The sequence below is a fragment of the Rattus norvegicus genome, chromosome 2 (assembly GCF_021556685.1).
Source record: "Rattus norvegicus strain SHRSP/BbbUtx chromosome 2, alternate assembly SHRSP_T2T, whole genome shotgun sequence".
In the NCBI taxonomy this organism is placed as follows: Eukaryota; Metazoa; Chordata; class Mammalia; order Rodentia; family Muridae; genus Rattus; species Rattus norvegicus.
In genome coordinates, this window is record NC_141535.1 from 221,839,309 (window position 1) to 221,853,157 (window position 13,849).

At 44.7% G+C, this 13,849-nt stretch overlaps 1 protein-coding gene across 24 annotated transcripts in view; it reads left to right on the plus strand.

Annotated features, from left to right (window-relative positions):
* Nucleotides 1–13,849, plus strand: part of Lef1 (lymphoid enhancer binding factor 1) — a 113,291-nt gene that overhangs the window by 1,490 nt on the left and 97,952 nt on the right. For 14 of the 24 annotated variants that reach the window (XR_015658248.1, XM_087614989.1, XM_087615011.1 and 11 more), the window contains 2 exon segments: nucleotides 2,127–2,193; nucleotides 3,703–3,836. Coding sequence is in view for 23 of the 24 variants with exons in the window: in XM_087614989.1 (XP_087471115.1) it covers nucleotides 2,127–2,193; nucleotides 3,703–3,836 (201 nt within the window). In the remaining variant the exon portion in view is untranslated. 24 annotated transcript variants of the gene reach the window in all.

Sequence of the window (13,849 nt, forward strand, 5' to 3'; positions counted from 1 at the left end):
CGTGGCGGGTCCGGGGGACGCGGAGGGGAAGCAAGCAGAGCGCGCGGCCACGGTGGCCACTTAGCCCTGGTCCCTCGCGGGCTGGGTGGGGAATAACGGCCCCTAGTCCATGGTGCGCACGTGTGTGAGCAGCGGGCAGGGAAATTTATTCCAGGTGGGTCTATGGCTAAACGTTGGCAAATGGGCAGGAAACGCTGGCCTTTACCCGACCGGTTTCGTCCTCCGACGTTTCGGCTGCTCTGAGGGACGCGGCGCATTAAAACAGGGATGTCTAAACAACCGCGAAGTCCATCATGGGGTGGAAAACAAAGTGCATCCGCTAGCTTTCTCGGTACAGTGCACAGAAGTGCGTTAAACCACGGAGTGCTCCAAGGAGCGAAGCCCCAGGCGAGAGGAAGGAGAGGCGGGCGTGGGCCTCAGAAGGGGCCGTCCCAACCGCCGTGGAGCAGGGCGCGCGCCCTAACTGCGGGGGCGTTGCGGGGCCGGGTCCCCACAGCAAGAGAGGCTGCTGCCGGGAGCCGTGGGCGAGCCGATCCGAGCCAGCCAACGGCACAGACGCCGCAGCCCTTCCGCCCGCAACCCCGGCATTTAAAGTGGAAAGAAAAGCGTTTATTTGGGGTTAGGCTGGGTTGGGATCAGGCCCTGGATCTCTGCTGAAGAAAGGCGAGCCCTCGGCGGAAGCCGGGCCGCGGCTTGGGAGGAGGGACGCACTTTATCAGATCTCTGGGCCAGCTGAAGGCGACGGCGCTGGTAACCCGAGTAGAGTAAATAGAGACACGTGGGTGCCGGCGCGAGGGAGAGGAGAGCCTGGCCGCGCGCGAGAATTGGATGGGCGGATGGGCGTAGATCCCCAAAGCCCACACCTTAGCGGCCACTCTGGCTCAGCAGCTGAGGAAACCTCACGGGGTCATCCAGTAAAAAAGTTCTGATACCCAAATGATGTCCCCAACGTTTTTTCCTTCCAGAGAAACTTGGAGAGTATAGCTTTTTCCTTAAATGGCAGCCTTCTGCCCCCACCCCCACCCCAAAGAAAGGGTGGTTTCGGGGGCGGGGACATTTTGGGTTTAAAGAGTGCTTTTAAGAACACCTCACTTACCTTCTCTGTCCCGATGGCAGGGGTGAGTACGCATCTGAGAAGCCTGGGGGGCCTGATTCCAAAATATAAGGGAGTCTCTATTCCCAAAGTTCTACCAAAAAATAGGGGAGGGGGGTACAGTCAAAGTCAGGTAAGGGTTTCTGTGCCAGAAGGGCACGGGTCCAAGGACTGAAATACCATCTGAACTCTGGTGGTTGGCTTTTCTTTTTGACAGACTGTAGCGTAGCCTCTTTCTTTCTACTGGAGTAGTCTACACATTTCAACCCACCTCACATTTCTACGGTTTTTCTAGTCTGAGGAAAAAAAGTCATGCTTAGGAGGCCGAAAACTAGCGGGGTTGGGTGTTTGAACTGTTCATCTTTCCGCGGTGGAAGTGAAGCAAGCCGAACCACGGAAGATGGTGAAGGGGTTATACCACTGATTTGCACGTGGTTGAGTCGGGTCGGTGGTGCTTACCAAAAGTGATATTCACTGGGCTACCTTTTAGATGTCTATAACTCGACTCTCAATTTTCCCTCCCATTAACCACAGACCAGTTTTACTCTGATAGCCAGATAGCACTCGGTCTGAAAGTTGTAAGTGAACGCAGTTTCAGCTAGGACTCCTCTCAAAGCAATTTCCCTAAGACCTCAGCCAAGTAGATCTTTTGTTTACATTTCCAGATCTCATTTTCGGTTACAAAATGTTGTTTCTGGTGGCATTTTAATCAGATCTTGTCAAAGTAAACTAGGGCTGAAGAGGTTTGTACATCCTAGAAGTTGGGCACCCAGGAAGCAATGGCTTGTTAGAACAGAACGGGTCATTTCTAAATTCGCTTACTTTTTTGCCACCTTACTTTTGATAATAATTAACTAATAATCATTCAAAAATACACATTGAAAAGAAGATTTTTCCAGCTTGTCTTTAATTTTAACCAAATGAGTAAACTGAGTTTTACCCAAATCTTTACCTTTGAATTAACAGCAGACCAATTTGCTACAAACTCTAAGGTGATCTTCTTTCTTTTGGGGGTGGCTATTCGTGCCATTAGGTGGTCAGACAAACACAGTCCTCTCAGGAGCCCTACCACGACAAGGCCAGAGAGCACCCGGATGACGGTAAGCCAGATTCTCTTTCTCCTCACTTTTCCATAGGGCACATGCAGTTTGAATATCTGCTTTTATTTTGATACTTGTATTTGAGTAGAGTAGAACCAGATATGCAAGACTGTGCCCACGTATTGTTTTAACAGTACGACCAGGAATTCACAGCTTCTCTCTCATGGTGTATATCACACACATCCTTTTGAATCATGCCTTGCATGAGTCTGGGCCTTTGGATTTCCATTGGTCTTCAGATTCTCAGAGAAGGGATGTTTCCAAAGAGTATTTTTCATTTGCAAATTGCTGCCTGTGGGTTCTCAGCACAGTAAAGGTAGGCAGTGGCAGTGTGTGGACAGACATATCAGTATTAGAAGCTAAGTAGATCAGATGATAGACATTTCCCTCATTGTTGACTCTTGTCAGGACTTCACAAAAATCACACACAGAGAGAAACATACTAATATACACACACACTCACACAATAACAATATACATACATGCTGACATACACTTCCAAACACACATTCTCTCTCTCTGTCTCTCTCTCCTTCCCTCCCTCCTCCCCTCCCTCCCTCCTTCCTTCCCTCCCTCCTTTGCTCATTCCATGTTTAATGAGATCACCATAGGGTTCACTTGTTAATCAGTTGGTATTTCTGGTCTCCTTCAATTACTTTACAATTGGCCTGTCTAGAATGGAGTGTTTGTACATTCAATGTGTAGGCCAGGGGGTCATGGAGAGAACGCTATATCAGCCTTCCATTTTGGCAACAAGTAGATACAGTAACTTGTATACAGTAAATTGAAGGGAATAAATAAATACATGCTGTAAGTACAGTAGAGTATGGTAAAATACATATGACGTTTTAAATAAATACAGTAAAATAAATAAGTTAGTTGCATACAGTAAATTAAGCGTAAAGAAACATTTCTTTGACAGTCTGTAATTTCAGCCATGAAATTATTACTTCCGAAGGTTAATTCACTACAAATTTGGGTTTTAACTGTACATTAGATCCAGTTTTTTTTTTTTTCTCAAAAGTCTAACATTTGGTAGAAGTTCAGAGACGAGATGCAGGTGGAATTTTTGAATTTGCCTGAAAGAAGGACCCTTCAATATATAGTAAATGTGTATGTGCTCTGGAGGTAGAAGGCCTTGCATGTTAACACCTCAATTTTGAAGTCTGCCTGTGTTCCCTTGTGTTTCTGTATTTTTGCAGTCTAGTTTGTTAGCATTAGAACAAATTAGGTTCCATGAATAACACTTATTTCTGTAAAAACATCAGTCAGTGGTGGAAGTAAACCGAACCACATGTTTTCTAAGCATCTGGTTTGCTGTTGAACCATCGAGGAGCATAAATGCTGTCAATCTAAAATAGAGCACAGTTGTCCAGTCATAGTATTTTATAAACAAATACTGTATGTAAAGTCTGGCCTGTCTTAGAAGCAGAGATTTCCTGATGAAGAACGGTGTGATATAAAAGCAAAGCTGACACATCTTTTTGATTGTTCTTTGGATCCTCCCAGGAAAGCATCCGGACGGAGGTCTATATAACAAGGGCCCCTCCTACTCCAGTTACTCTGGCTACATCATGATGCCCAATATGAATAGCGACCCATACATGTCAAATGGATCCCTTTCTCCACCCATCCCGAGGACCGTGAGTAACATGCTGATGTTGAAAATTATTTTCAGACGTGCAAATTACCTTGTATTTCAGCAGAATGCTTATTTCTTCAAACGCATTGGCAATGGCTTCCTTGTATGAGGCTTAGTCATCCCATCGCTGTGCGAAAGGAATGGCGGCCTGAGAACAGTGCTGTCTTTATGTTTCCCATTTGGATTTTTAGATTTAGGCCAAGACGAATTAAGTAGAGATTCACGAGTTATGGAATCAAATGAAGCCAAGTCAGCAGATCTAGGATTTTTTTTTTTTAAATCATACGTACTGTGTTTCTGTGCTGAAGATCGGAGGGAAGTGGATTTAATCTTTCAGTTAACTAAGGACCAGGTAGCTTTCAAAACCCTAAAGTGTTTAGAGTCAGAACTACTGAGGCTCATTTCAATCTAGTCATTCAGAATGTTATTTTGGTTTTTGAAAATGTCTTGCTTTATAAACTTTGAAATTGTTTTAAAGGGGGGGAGGGTGCAGACCGGCCATTTTCACTGTGTCGTCAACTGGGAAACTCTCTGAAGATCATGTAATGAGAGCTGTTGCTATTGTGTTTGATTTACTTGAAGTTGTGAAAAAGAATACAGCAGTTGTACCAACTGCGTTATGCTGGCGCGTGCAACGTGACTGTCACATGTGCTGTTTGATGCGATGTCTCTTTAACTGGGGATGAGATGGCACCTGTGTCTTGAGAAAAGGAGTGGGTGGTAACTTGTGAATGTGATCATACTGGCAACCCCCCCCCCCCCGATTTTTGGAGAAGCTGCTGGGGTGGTCATAATTAGTTGCCTGTTCCCAGGCCCACCTCCACCACCCAAGCCGAGTTAAAAACACACAGAGTGAGGGTCCCTGACTGACTTCTTGTGGTGAATCTCCGGTCTCAGTGGGACTCAACACCTCTACTGAGAAGTCCCTCAGAAGCTCCTTGGGTAGAGTTGGAGAGCTAGGAGGCTCACCAAAGAGGCAGACAGGAAACTGCTGGCAATCAAATGAAGTGAGATGAGAGCTCATGGGTTATCTTGGTGATATGAGCCCTCGATGGTTAAAATGATATAGGTCTGTGAAGTTGGTGGGCCTTGCAATTGCAGACTTACGGTGATAATTTTTCTGCAAATTCCAGAAGGATATTTACACTCGGGGAGGGATCATGCATTTTCTCATTTTCACAAAGCGTTTGGCATGAAGCTCATGGCGATGAAATCTTGGAGATTTTGGTGATGTTCATTAAAAGGAACCCTCCCCCCATTATTTTAAAGCATTTCAAGTATTTAGTGGTATTTAATGCCTGTGTGGTGTGAGGAATCTTCTACCTAAAATGTGGGTCAACTAATAAAGCAGTCATAGCCTATTGTTTTAGAGATTAACACCCCCCCCCAACACACACACACACACACACACACACACTCTCTCTCTCTCTCTCTCTCTCTCTCTGAAAGTGCTTCTGGGTTTTAAAACTTGTAGAGAACTTGTTGAGCCAGATAGAGAAATATACCTTTTTTTTTTTAAATAGTTGCTCGTTTTTGTTTTTTGTTGTTGTTTTTGTTTGTTTTGTTTTGTTTTGTTTTTTACGGGCTGCATTTTGGATAAGGAACAGTTGAAGATTTCTGTGGAAAGGCTAACAGGTCAACAGATGAACTTTTCCAATTAAGTTAGAGCTCTGGGAACAGAAAATCGCTTCCCAGACTGTTCATGTTTTACCCATGAGTGCAGGGTGGACTGAATTGTGGTTTGTTCCATAGAAAGACTAGATGCTTCTCTCTTCAGACATTAGTGTAATAATCTCCCTGGTATTTATACATAATGTCTATAAATATTGAAAATGACCCTTTCCCCCTTTAAGCTAGTACTCTGTCTTAGGTCTCTGTAGCCTTTTGTCCTGATTTCTTCCAGTGTATCCATTTTAGTGTGTGTATGTGTGTGTGTCTGTGTGCACGCCTATGTACCTTAGCTCAGTGCCATTTTGAAATGTCAGCAAGTGAAAGGTATGTATGTATGTATTGAACTGTTGACATCCATGAATCAGTCATTCATCGCTTTAGGAAAGATTTGCGGGCTGAGCCAATGTCAGTAGGTCCAGAGAACCTCTTGTCTCTTTTCTGTTGTCTGTGCCATAGCCTCTTACATGTTAAAATGTATCCATGTTAGGTATGTTTTATTGAGAGACCCTGCAGTTTGCACAATTCCAGAAGCCATTCAGCTTTAACCACAAGGCTATGTCAATTTTTTTTTTTAGAGTCCAACTGAAGTGAGTTACAATCTTTGGTTTTTAATACCTCACAGCTGTTTGTAATGTTTCTGAGATCAAAAACACTTTAACCGGAAGGCAGCCTCTCTCCTTTGGCCTGCCCACACTTCTCTCTTCCTCCTTCCCTCTGTACCCCGCAGCACGCAGCACGGTTTGTGTCACTGACATCAGTGATGGTAGACTTTCTTAGATGGTGTCAGGAGCTGGGGGACCATTTGTATTTGAGTGGGAGCAGCCCGGGTGACTTGAATTTGCATTACAAACAATTGCCCGGTTTATTGCATCTGCTGCTTGTGAGAACTGGGGAGAAACATCTGTGGGAGGGTGAGGCACCAACAGGGCCCCTCTCTCCTTTCTGTGACTAACCGCTGTCCTGAGATTCCAGCTGTGGCCAAGTGGCACACATAGGGAGGCCTCTTCTGAGATCTCCCCATAACCATATGCTGTTGCTCCAGTTTAAAGTCAGGCCAGGTATCATGGTGCCCATCAAGACCCATCCATCCATCCATCTTCTTCCCTTCTGCCAGGACATTTCAGTTGGGACCTCCTTTTAGGAACTGGAACCTTTGGGTTGGGGATTTAGCTCAGTGGTAGAGCGCTTGCTAGGTTCGGTCCCCAGCTCCGAAGAAAAGAAAAAAAAAAAAAAAAAGAACTGGAACCTTTAAGGGAGTGTGAGTATCTGTACCAGGTCTCTCATGAACGAGTCTCTCCTGGAATCTCAAATCCGAGTTTTTAGTTCAAACAAATGAGAAGGCAGCTAGGACGACCTGCTTGGTGCCAGTGTGAGCTCTTCAAGCACACAGGATGAGACGATGTGCAAGCCTGTTAATATTTCAGAGCCAGGACCCCAGGAAAATTTATTGAAAACATATAACCAAACCTTTCTTTCTCTGAAGCTTATGTCTGAAAATCAGACCAATGCTGAGGTATTAGAACAACAACAAAACCCCCAGGGCCTTTGTGTCCCAAGCTTAGGGTAGAGCTGAGCGTTCAGGCACAGTGTGAATGAGCCCTGAACTCAGGTGCTTTCACATAGGGAAGTTCCCTGTGGGGTGAGATTATCCTTGTAGTTAATCACCCTGGGCTGCAGCAAACTTCCATTTGTCCCTCCTGCAGCCCAAATGGTTAACACCTTACAAGAGAAGCCTTCCATATCTCTTCTGATGCCTGGGGAGGGAGAGCCAGGAAGCTGCCCCTGGCCCCTGACCACAGTAGCTCTGAATCATGAGAACTTCAAACTTTCTGGATCTCTATGATCTTCCTCACAGAGACCTTGCGGGTAGGAAAGGGAAGATGTCTACTGGCCTCATTTCAGCTGCCTTGTAAATCCTTAGTTTTAAAGTGAGAATAGCTGTGGAAATGTTACAGGCTTTTAGTTATTCAGTCTTTGTGGAAATGTTATAGTTTTTCAGTCTGAGTTATTTAGAATAGTTCGATTGTGTTGACCGATGCTTCTAGGGAATACACGTTTGTACTGCTGGTGAACAGAACTATCTATGTCTAGGAGATCTCCCACCCCTGATTTTGCATTAAGTCTACAAACAACTAAGATTTGGGTTTCCGTCAGTGTTCACTTCTGGGACAAAGGAACTGAGGTAGATTTGCCTCAGCATGCAAAGCTTCTGAATGCCAATATGCCAGTGCTGTATGGCTTTGAAACAAACGGTAAAAAATGAAATAAAATAAAATAAAAGTAGCTCAGGGGTAGTATGCCTGTGGCTTGTTCCTTGTGTGAGGACTCTGGGGGGAGGCACTTTGTGCTGCAAGGGGCTACCTGGTTTGACTTCCTGATGAATTAATGTTAATTTTCTGATTCCAGATGTTTCATTTCTCGCAGCTAAGTATGCTGGCTTTCCCCGCTTTACCCCCAAGCACAGGATATATTTTTCCAGTGTATTTTGTGTAATACTTGCTATCAGGAGGAGAAGGTGTGGGAAATTCCTCCTCAGAGTCCCTGGGTATTCTGTCTGGTCCTTCCTCACTTCACTACTGCAAAGCAAGGGGAGACTCATGATTGACCAGAGTTTGGAGCACTTCCCATTCCTCCCCCCAGACATCCCCAGTTTCCAGGGATTTTGCTTATGGAGTGTGCCAGGAAGCCAGGCTCCACAGGGCCCTTTCAGGAGTTGATGCTGTCGTGTACTAAGCACTGGTCCTCCCTGATCATGTCCTCTCAATTGACCCTAGCAGTTTCTGTTTTGTTTTTTGTTTTTTGTTTTTTTTTTTGTTTGCTTGTTTCAGAAAGACATGAGAGCAACCTCACACACAGTAATTTCACAAACCCAAGACCACTACCTCAAACTGGGAACAAATCTTTTGATGTTGTTTGTCTGGTTTGGTTTTTTTTGAGTCAGGGTGTTTTGAGTCGAACTCACAGAAATACAACTACCTCTGCTACCCCAGTGCTGGGATTAAAGGCATGACAGGCCAGCGGAATCCTGGCGTTTTAAAGTGTCTCTACAGCCCCACAGGTCTTGGCTCTCTTTTTGCCAGCCTCCTTGTTGTGGCTCAGTCTTTAGTACACACGTTAGGATGATCGGCAGAGCTGGACTCTGACAGGCACGCCAGCTGAGAATATCCGAGACTGTAGAGTTTAACTCTTTGGATTTATTTAGTGAAGTTTTTAAGCAGTCAGGTCCCCTCCCATTTTCTTTCCTTCCTGAGTCCTTTGTTCTCCATTTACATATATATTATGGGCAAGATCAGGATTTTACAAATTGGTTTCCCTTTGATTTTGGAGAATGACTTGGGAGTTTAAAAATAAAACATTCCAGTTCTGTCCGTGGCGGGGAGCAGAAGCACGCACACATTAATTCCAGGTACATGTAGCACTCGGCAGCTAGCGTGTAACACAAGTTGCTGTCACAGGACTGGAGTGGCTTTCCAATGGAGGTGTCCATTTAAAAAGCTGTTCTCTAAAGCCAGTAGATAAGCAGCTGCAACAAGCTAGTCCAGTCTGTGGGAAGTCAGACCCGGATGGTCGAGAACCAGCTCTGCTCATGCTGCTCCAGGAGGCCTGCTTCGTTTGTAGCTCATTTGACCGAGTGCTTGCCTAGCACTGTAAGAAACCCCATGTGGAATTAAGTAAAGCTGGGCGGGAGGGCAGGGACAAGGACAACACGCAGGTTTTCGTTGAAATAACTGTTTACAAATATACCCTTGGAACCAAATTTGGTGGCACACAACCTTGGAGTCATGGCTGCTTAGAAGGCTGAAGCAGGAAGATTGAGTTTAGCAGCTGAAGGCCAGCCTGAGTCAGCAGAGCAAGGTGTGTGTGTGTGTGTGTGTGTGTGTGTGTGTGTGTGTGTGTACGCACATACATTAACTCATGTTTGTCTTTTAAATACTGAAACTTAGATTATTTTTAAATTTAACTTTATTCATGTTTACGTGTGGTCTGCTTAGTGCATAGCAATGGATTCCAGTGTGTGCTCGCCACGATGGGTGTTAATGTGCAGAGGTCAGAGGACAACAACTTTGGGAGGTTACTTGTTCTGTCCTTCCACTGTGGATCCCAGGGGTTGAACTCGGGTCACTGGGTCTGCACAGCAAGTGCCTCTACCTGCTGAACCATCTCACCTGGTCCTATCATGGTTTTTCTTCCCCTCATAACCCTGCAAATCATTTTAAAGATGTAAATAATCCAATATGTAAAAACTGGAGGCCTGAAGCCCAAAAACGAGTTAAAGCCCAACAGCAAATGCTGGAAATGAATAGGTGTGGAGAACCAGGCAGGGCTCCCAATCAGAGGGCCATGTGGCAAGTAGAGACCGCTAACTCAACCTCTCGCAACTCCGCTGTGTGTGCTTCAAACCGTTAGCCGATGTGATAGGGGAGAGCACGCAGTTACATGCAAGTATCTACTTTGGCCAAGCCAAGCCCACTGGAATCATGAACTTGCTGTGTGTACCATCCCAAAGCTTAATAGGGAATGATAGTCTCCCAGGGAGCTTCTCTGAGAGAGGTTCTCTGAGGCTCACAAAGCAGAAAGAATGTGTGTTGACTCTCCCACTTCCCAGTACTAGTAGGGAAGCTGCACCACAGAAAGTCTAAAAATAGACATTTTCATTTTTTCTTTTTCTCTTTCTCTTTTCTTTTCTTTTTTTCTTTTTTTTTTTTTTGGCAACTGTCTATGGGCAGTGAGTCTCTTGAAGCTCTATTAGTGGTCATTGTGACTTCTTCTGCCCACCAGTAATCCTATATGGCACCCGATGACAGTTTTCCTGAAGTCACATTTTGATCTCCATCAGTAATGAATTACTGGGATGATTTAAAGTTCTGTTCAGTAGAAATGATTAGCCAGGCCTAATGGCAAAGATCTGTAATTCAAGTTACTCAGGGGGCTGAGGCAGGAAACTTGCAAGTTTCAGGACAGTTTCAGGAAAGAAATCTGTAAGATCCTGTCCCAAGAAAGAAGGGAGAAGAGGGCTATGGATGGTCCAAGGTAGATGCTGAAGTCCAGGATGGCAATAGGAGTGAATGGAGAAGCCTGTTGCTATGCAACACTGAGGAAGATGGAATGAAGAGGCTGATGTAGGGAGGCTCTGTGATGAGAAGAGGATCCCCTCTAGGGATTCTCCACTTGGAATAAAAATTACTGTCAGCCTCCGAACCAAACAAAAAACTTTAAATCTGCTCTGATTTTTAACTTTTAAACGCTAAAAAATTGTAACTTTTATTAAATGTAAGCATGTGTGTCTGCATGCAGGTATGTACACATGAGACCAGAGGCATCAGGTCCCCTGCAAATGTAGTCACAGATGGTTTTGAGCCACCTGATCTATACGTTCTAGGACTAGAAGTTGGATCCTCTGGAACAGGAAGTTCTCGCCATCTCCCTGTCCCCTAGTCTGATAAGCTTTGTCATACTCACTGTCAGCAGTGACGGGAGCTGGCCACTTGGTCCTGAGCTTATCCGGGACTGAGATGGTCACATCAGCTTAGAGCAGAAGGGACGCCTCCAGTCAACTCGCCTAATCAATAAAGTGCCAATGGGGCTGTACATGTCCTTGTATCTGCTTTTATTCTTCTAATATGTTTGCTTTCTAGCAAACCATTTCTTTTTATGAAATATAGAATCTGAAAGTATCTGCTAGGTAACCCTGTCCTGTAGTATTTTTTTTATTCTCTTATTTGTTAAGGGCCATTAGACTATGGTGCTTAATGAACATCCCAGGACGCTCTGTGTTCGGTAACAGCTAAAAACAGCTCATGGGAAGAACAGAAAGGAGGGGACTGGAGCCTTGGGAGGATTCTTGTCTCTCACCTAGATCCTTGAAACCTAGGACAAAATACAGATGATAGAAACATGGTCACTTTTTCTCTTCACAAGTATATTCGAGATGAAAATATAGCTGTGTAAAACAGAAAACATCCAAAAACCAAAAACTAAGTACCTTCTAGCATTGTGTCACTAATGCTCTGCCGTTCACCCGACTTCCAGCCAGAAAGGTTTTCACTAACAAGTCGGGCGTTTCTAGATATTAGAAGTGTTGGATAATCGTGGCCCTGATGCAGCCTGGATGTGTGCTATGCAATGATGGACTGTTTGGTGAGGTTGAGGGCATGAGGATAGTGTTGATGGAGGGAGGTCTTGGGGTAGATGTCAGAAGACCTGAGGCCTAGCCCAAAGTCTGTTGTCCCCTTCTGGAAGTATTTCTCCTTCCCTCCTTTATAAAATGGCACCTTCCTGTGTGGCTGACCTTTCTGTGCCCATGTGGGGCTCTCTGGTAGCACAAAACCTGGGCAAGTGCTGTTTCCTAACCGTGGCAGTAGACTAGGAGTCTAGAATGGTGTGAGCCGGTGCCCAGATTCCCTTCTGGTAGGACTTCTGCAGCAATGACAGGTATGTGACTGGACCCTAGAGCTCGGGAGGAAGGAAGGACACATGGTTGATTCTTCCCGTGCCGAGGTACTGGTTCAGAATCTAGACCCTAGGCCTTATCCTAACCTCTGGAAAATACTTACATTACTAAGTTTTAGGGATTCAATGGCATCCTTGTCTCTTCGTGGTGTTTTAATTGGGCTCCCTTTCTCTCCTGGATGTTGGGAGAACCCCATTCTCACCTCTAACACCCCTCTCCCCTCTAAGGAAACAAGATAGGTAAGGCAATAATAGGCTTCCAGATTTTTGCTAAAGTCTCATAGCCGTCCAACATTTGATAGGGAGTTATCAAATAACCTGTGCTTCCTTGCAATATTCTGACTTAGAAGAGGTTTCCCCCTTAACCCTTTAGGTTCTGGATTTCTTTCCCGTTACATGGAGAGGAGCTTGAGACCATAAGAATGTGAGGACAAGACCAAGTTACATTTTTCTCATTACATTACATTTTCTTCTGACTGAAGTCTTTCTTTTTTTTTTGTTCTTTTTTTCGGAGCTGGGGATCGAACCCAGGGCCTTGCGCTTCCTAGGCAAGTGCTCTACCGCTGAGCTAAATCCCCAACCCCGACTGAAGTCTTTCTATCTCAGTTGGTACCAAAAAAGATCAGGCCCAAGGGACAGGTTAGCTGGGGGGGGGGGTGGGGAGTCTGTGGGAAATTCCAGTTTCTCTAATGTCTCTTGCAGTAAGGTAGTTTCTAACGTTGATCACCCTGCCCTTGTAGACTTAGTTCTAATGACTTGGATCATAGAAAAGACACTGGGAGATGAGGGTTTGGCTTGATGTTAGACACAGCAAGGGCCCGACTTCCAACCAGTACTGAAGGAAGATTTTAAAAGAAAAGGAAAGCAAAGGGCACTGTAATTTTATTTTATCCTTGATGTACTAGGCTTTACATTTAGATTATTAAAGTCTGAGACCCAAAAAAGAAAAAAAACCCAAAAAAACCCAAAAACAAAAACAAAAACAAAAACAAAACCCCCAAAAGTACCAAAAGCAAAGAAGGAAAACCCTGGTTGCCACCTACCACCATTCGGTGAGCCAGTCAGCCTGCCCGCAGGATTATGGAAGAAACTGATTCTCTCAAACACTGCTCCCTGTGTTTGCACGGTCGTTTTTATGAATATATTAAAAATCCATAGCCTAATATTTACCTTTTTCAGCTTTAGGTTAATATATCACTATTTCATACTTTAAAGTGGAAATGGAAAACAATTATATGTTAAAAAATACTGCCTCGTACCTTAGCTCACTGTTCCCATGAGTGCTGTGTGAAGTCAAGCCTGACCCAAGGAGGCAAGGAGCCCACTCTAGGTCAGTAGACTGTACAGGGTTTCCTTTTGTACGTATAGATCACAAATTGTACAGTCAGGGTCTTTCTTAGGTATAGACTTGTTTATTGTCATTAAAAATACATTTGTGTCAAAGAATTAAAAAAAAAGTGGTATCAGACCAAGCTACTTGGTTTGATTCGAAATGCCTTTTTAAAATACTTGTTTTGTGAAGATGAAAGAAATGTTTTTAACTAAAAAGCCTTCCTGTGTAGCCCTTGAGACTTCTTTGCACACACATTAAAGCAATGAGGCTTGGGCTCCCTAAATCCATGTCAGGCCCCTCACCTACAAACTCAAGTTGTCATCATTCAACCCTGATAAACCCCAGGCAGAGGGTGCTGACAGGTGTTTACCTGCAGACTGTATGGGGTTCTCCCATGATGCCTTGCTCTCCTGACCCCAGAGCAAACCCCAGTGTCATTTGGAAGTTTTCTTGCAGTCCAGAACAGCTGCCTCTTAGACCTCACCTCCTTGCCCCTGTCCTACAGCTACTTTCTCAGGCGTGTACCCTAAACCTTGCTCCAGATCCTTGTGTCTGGGTTC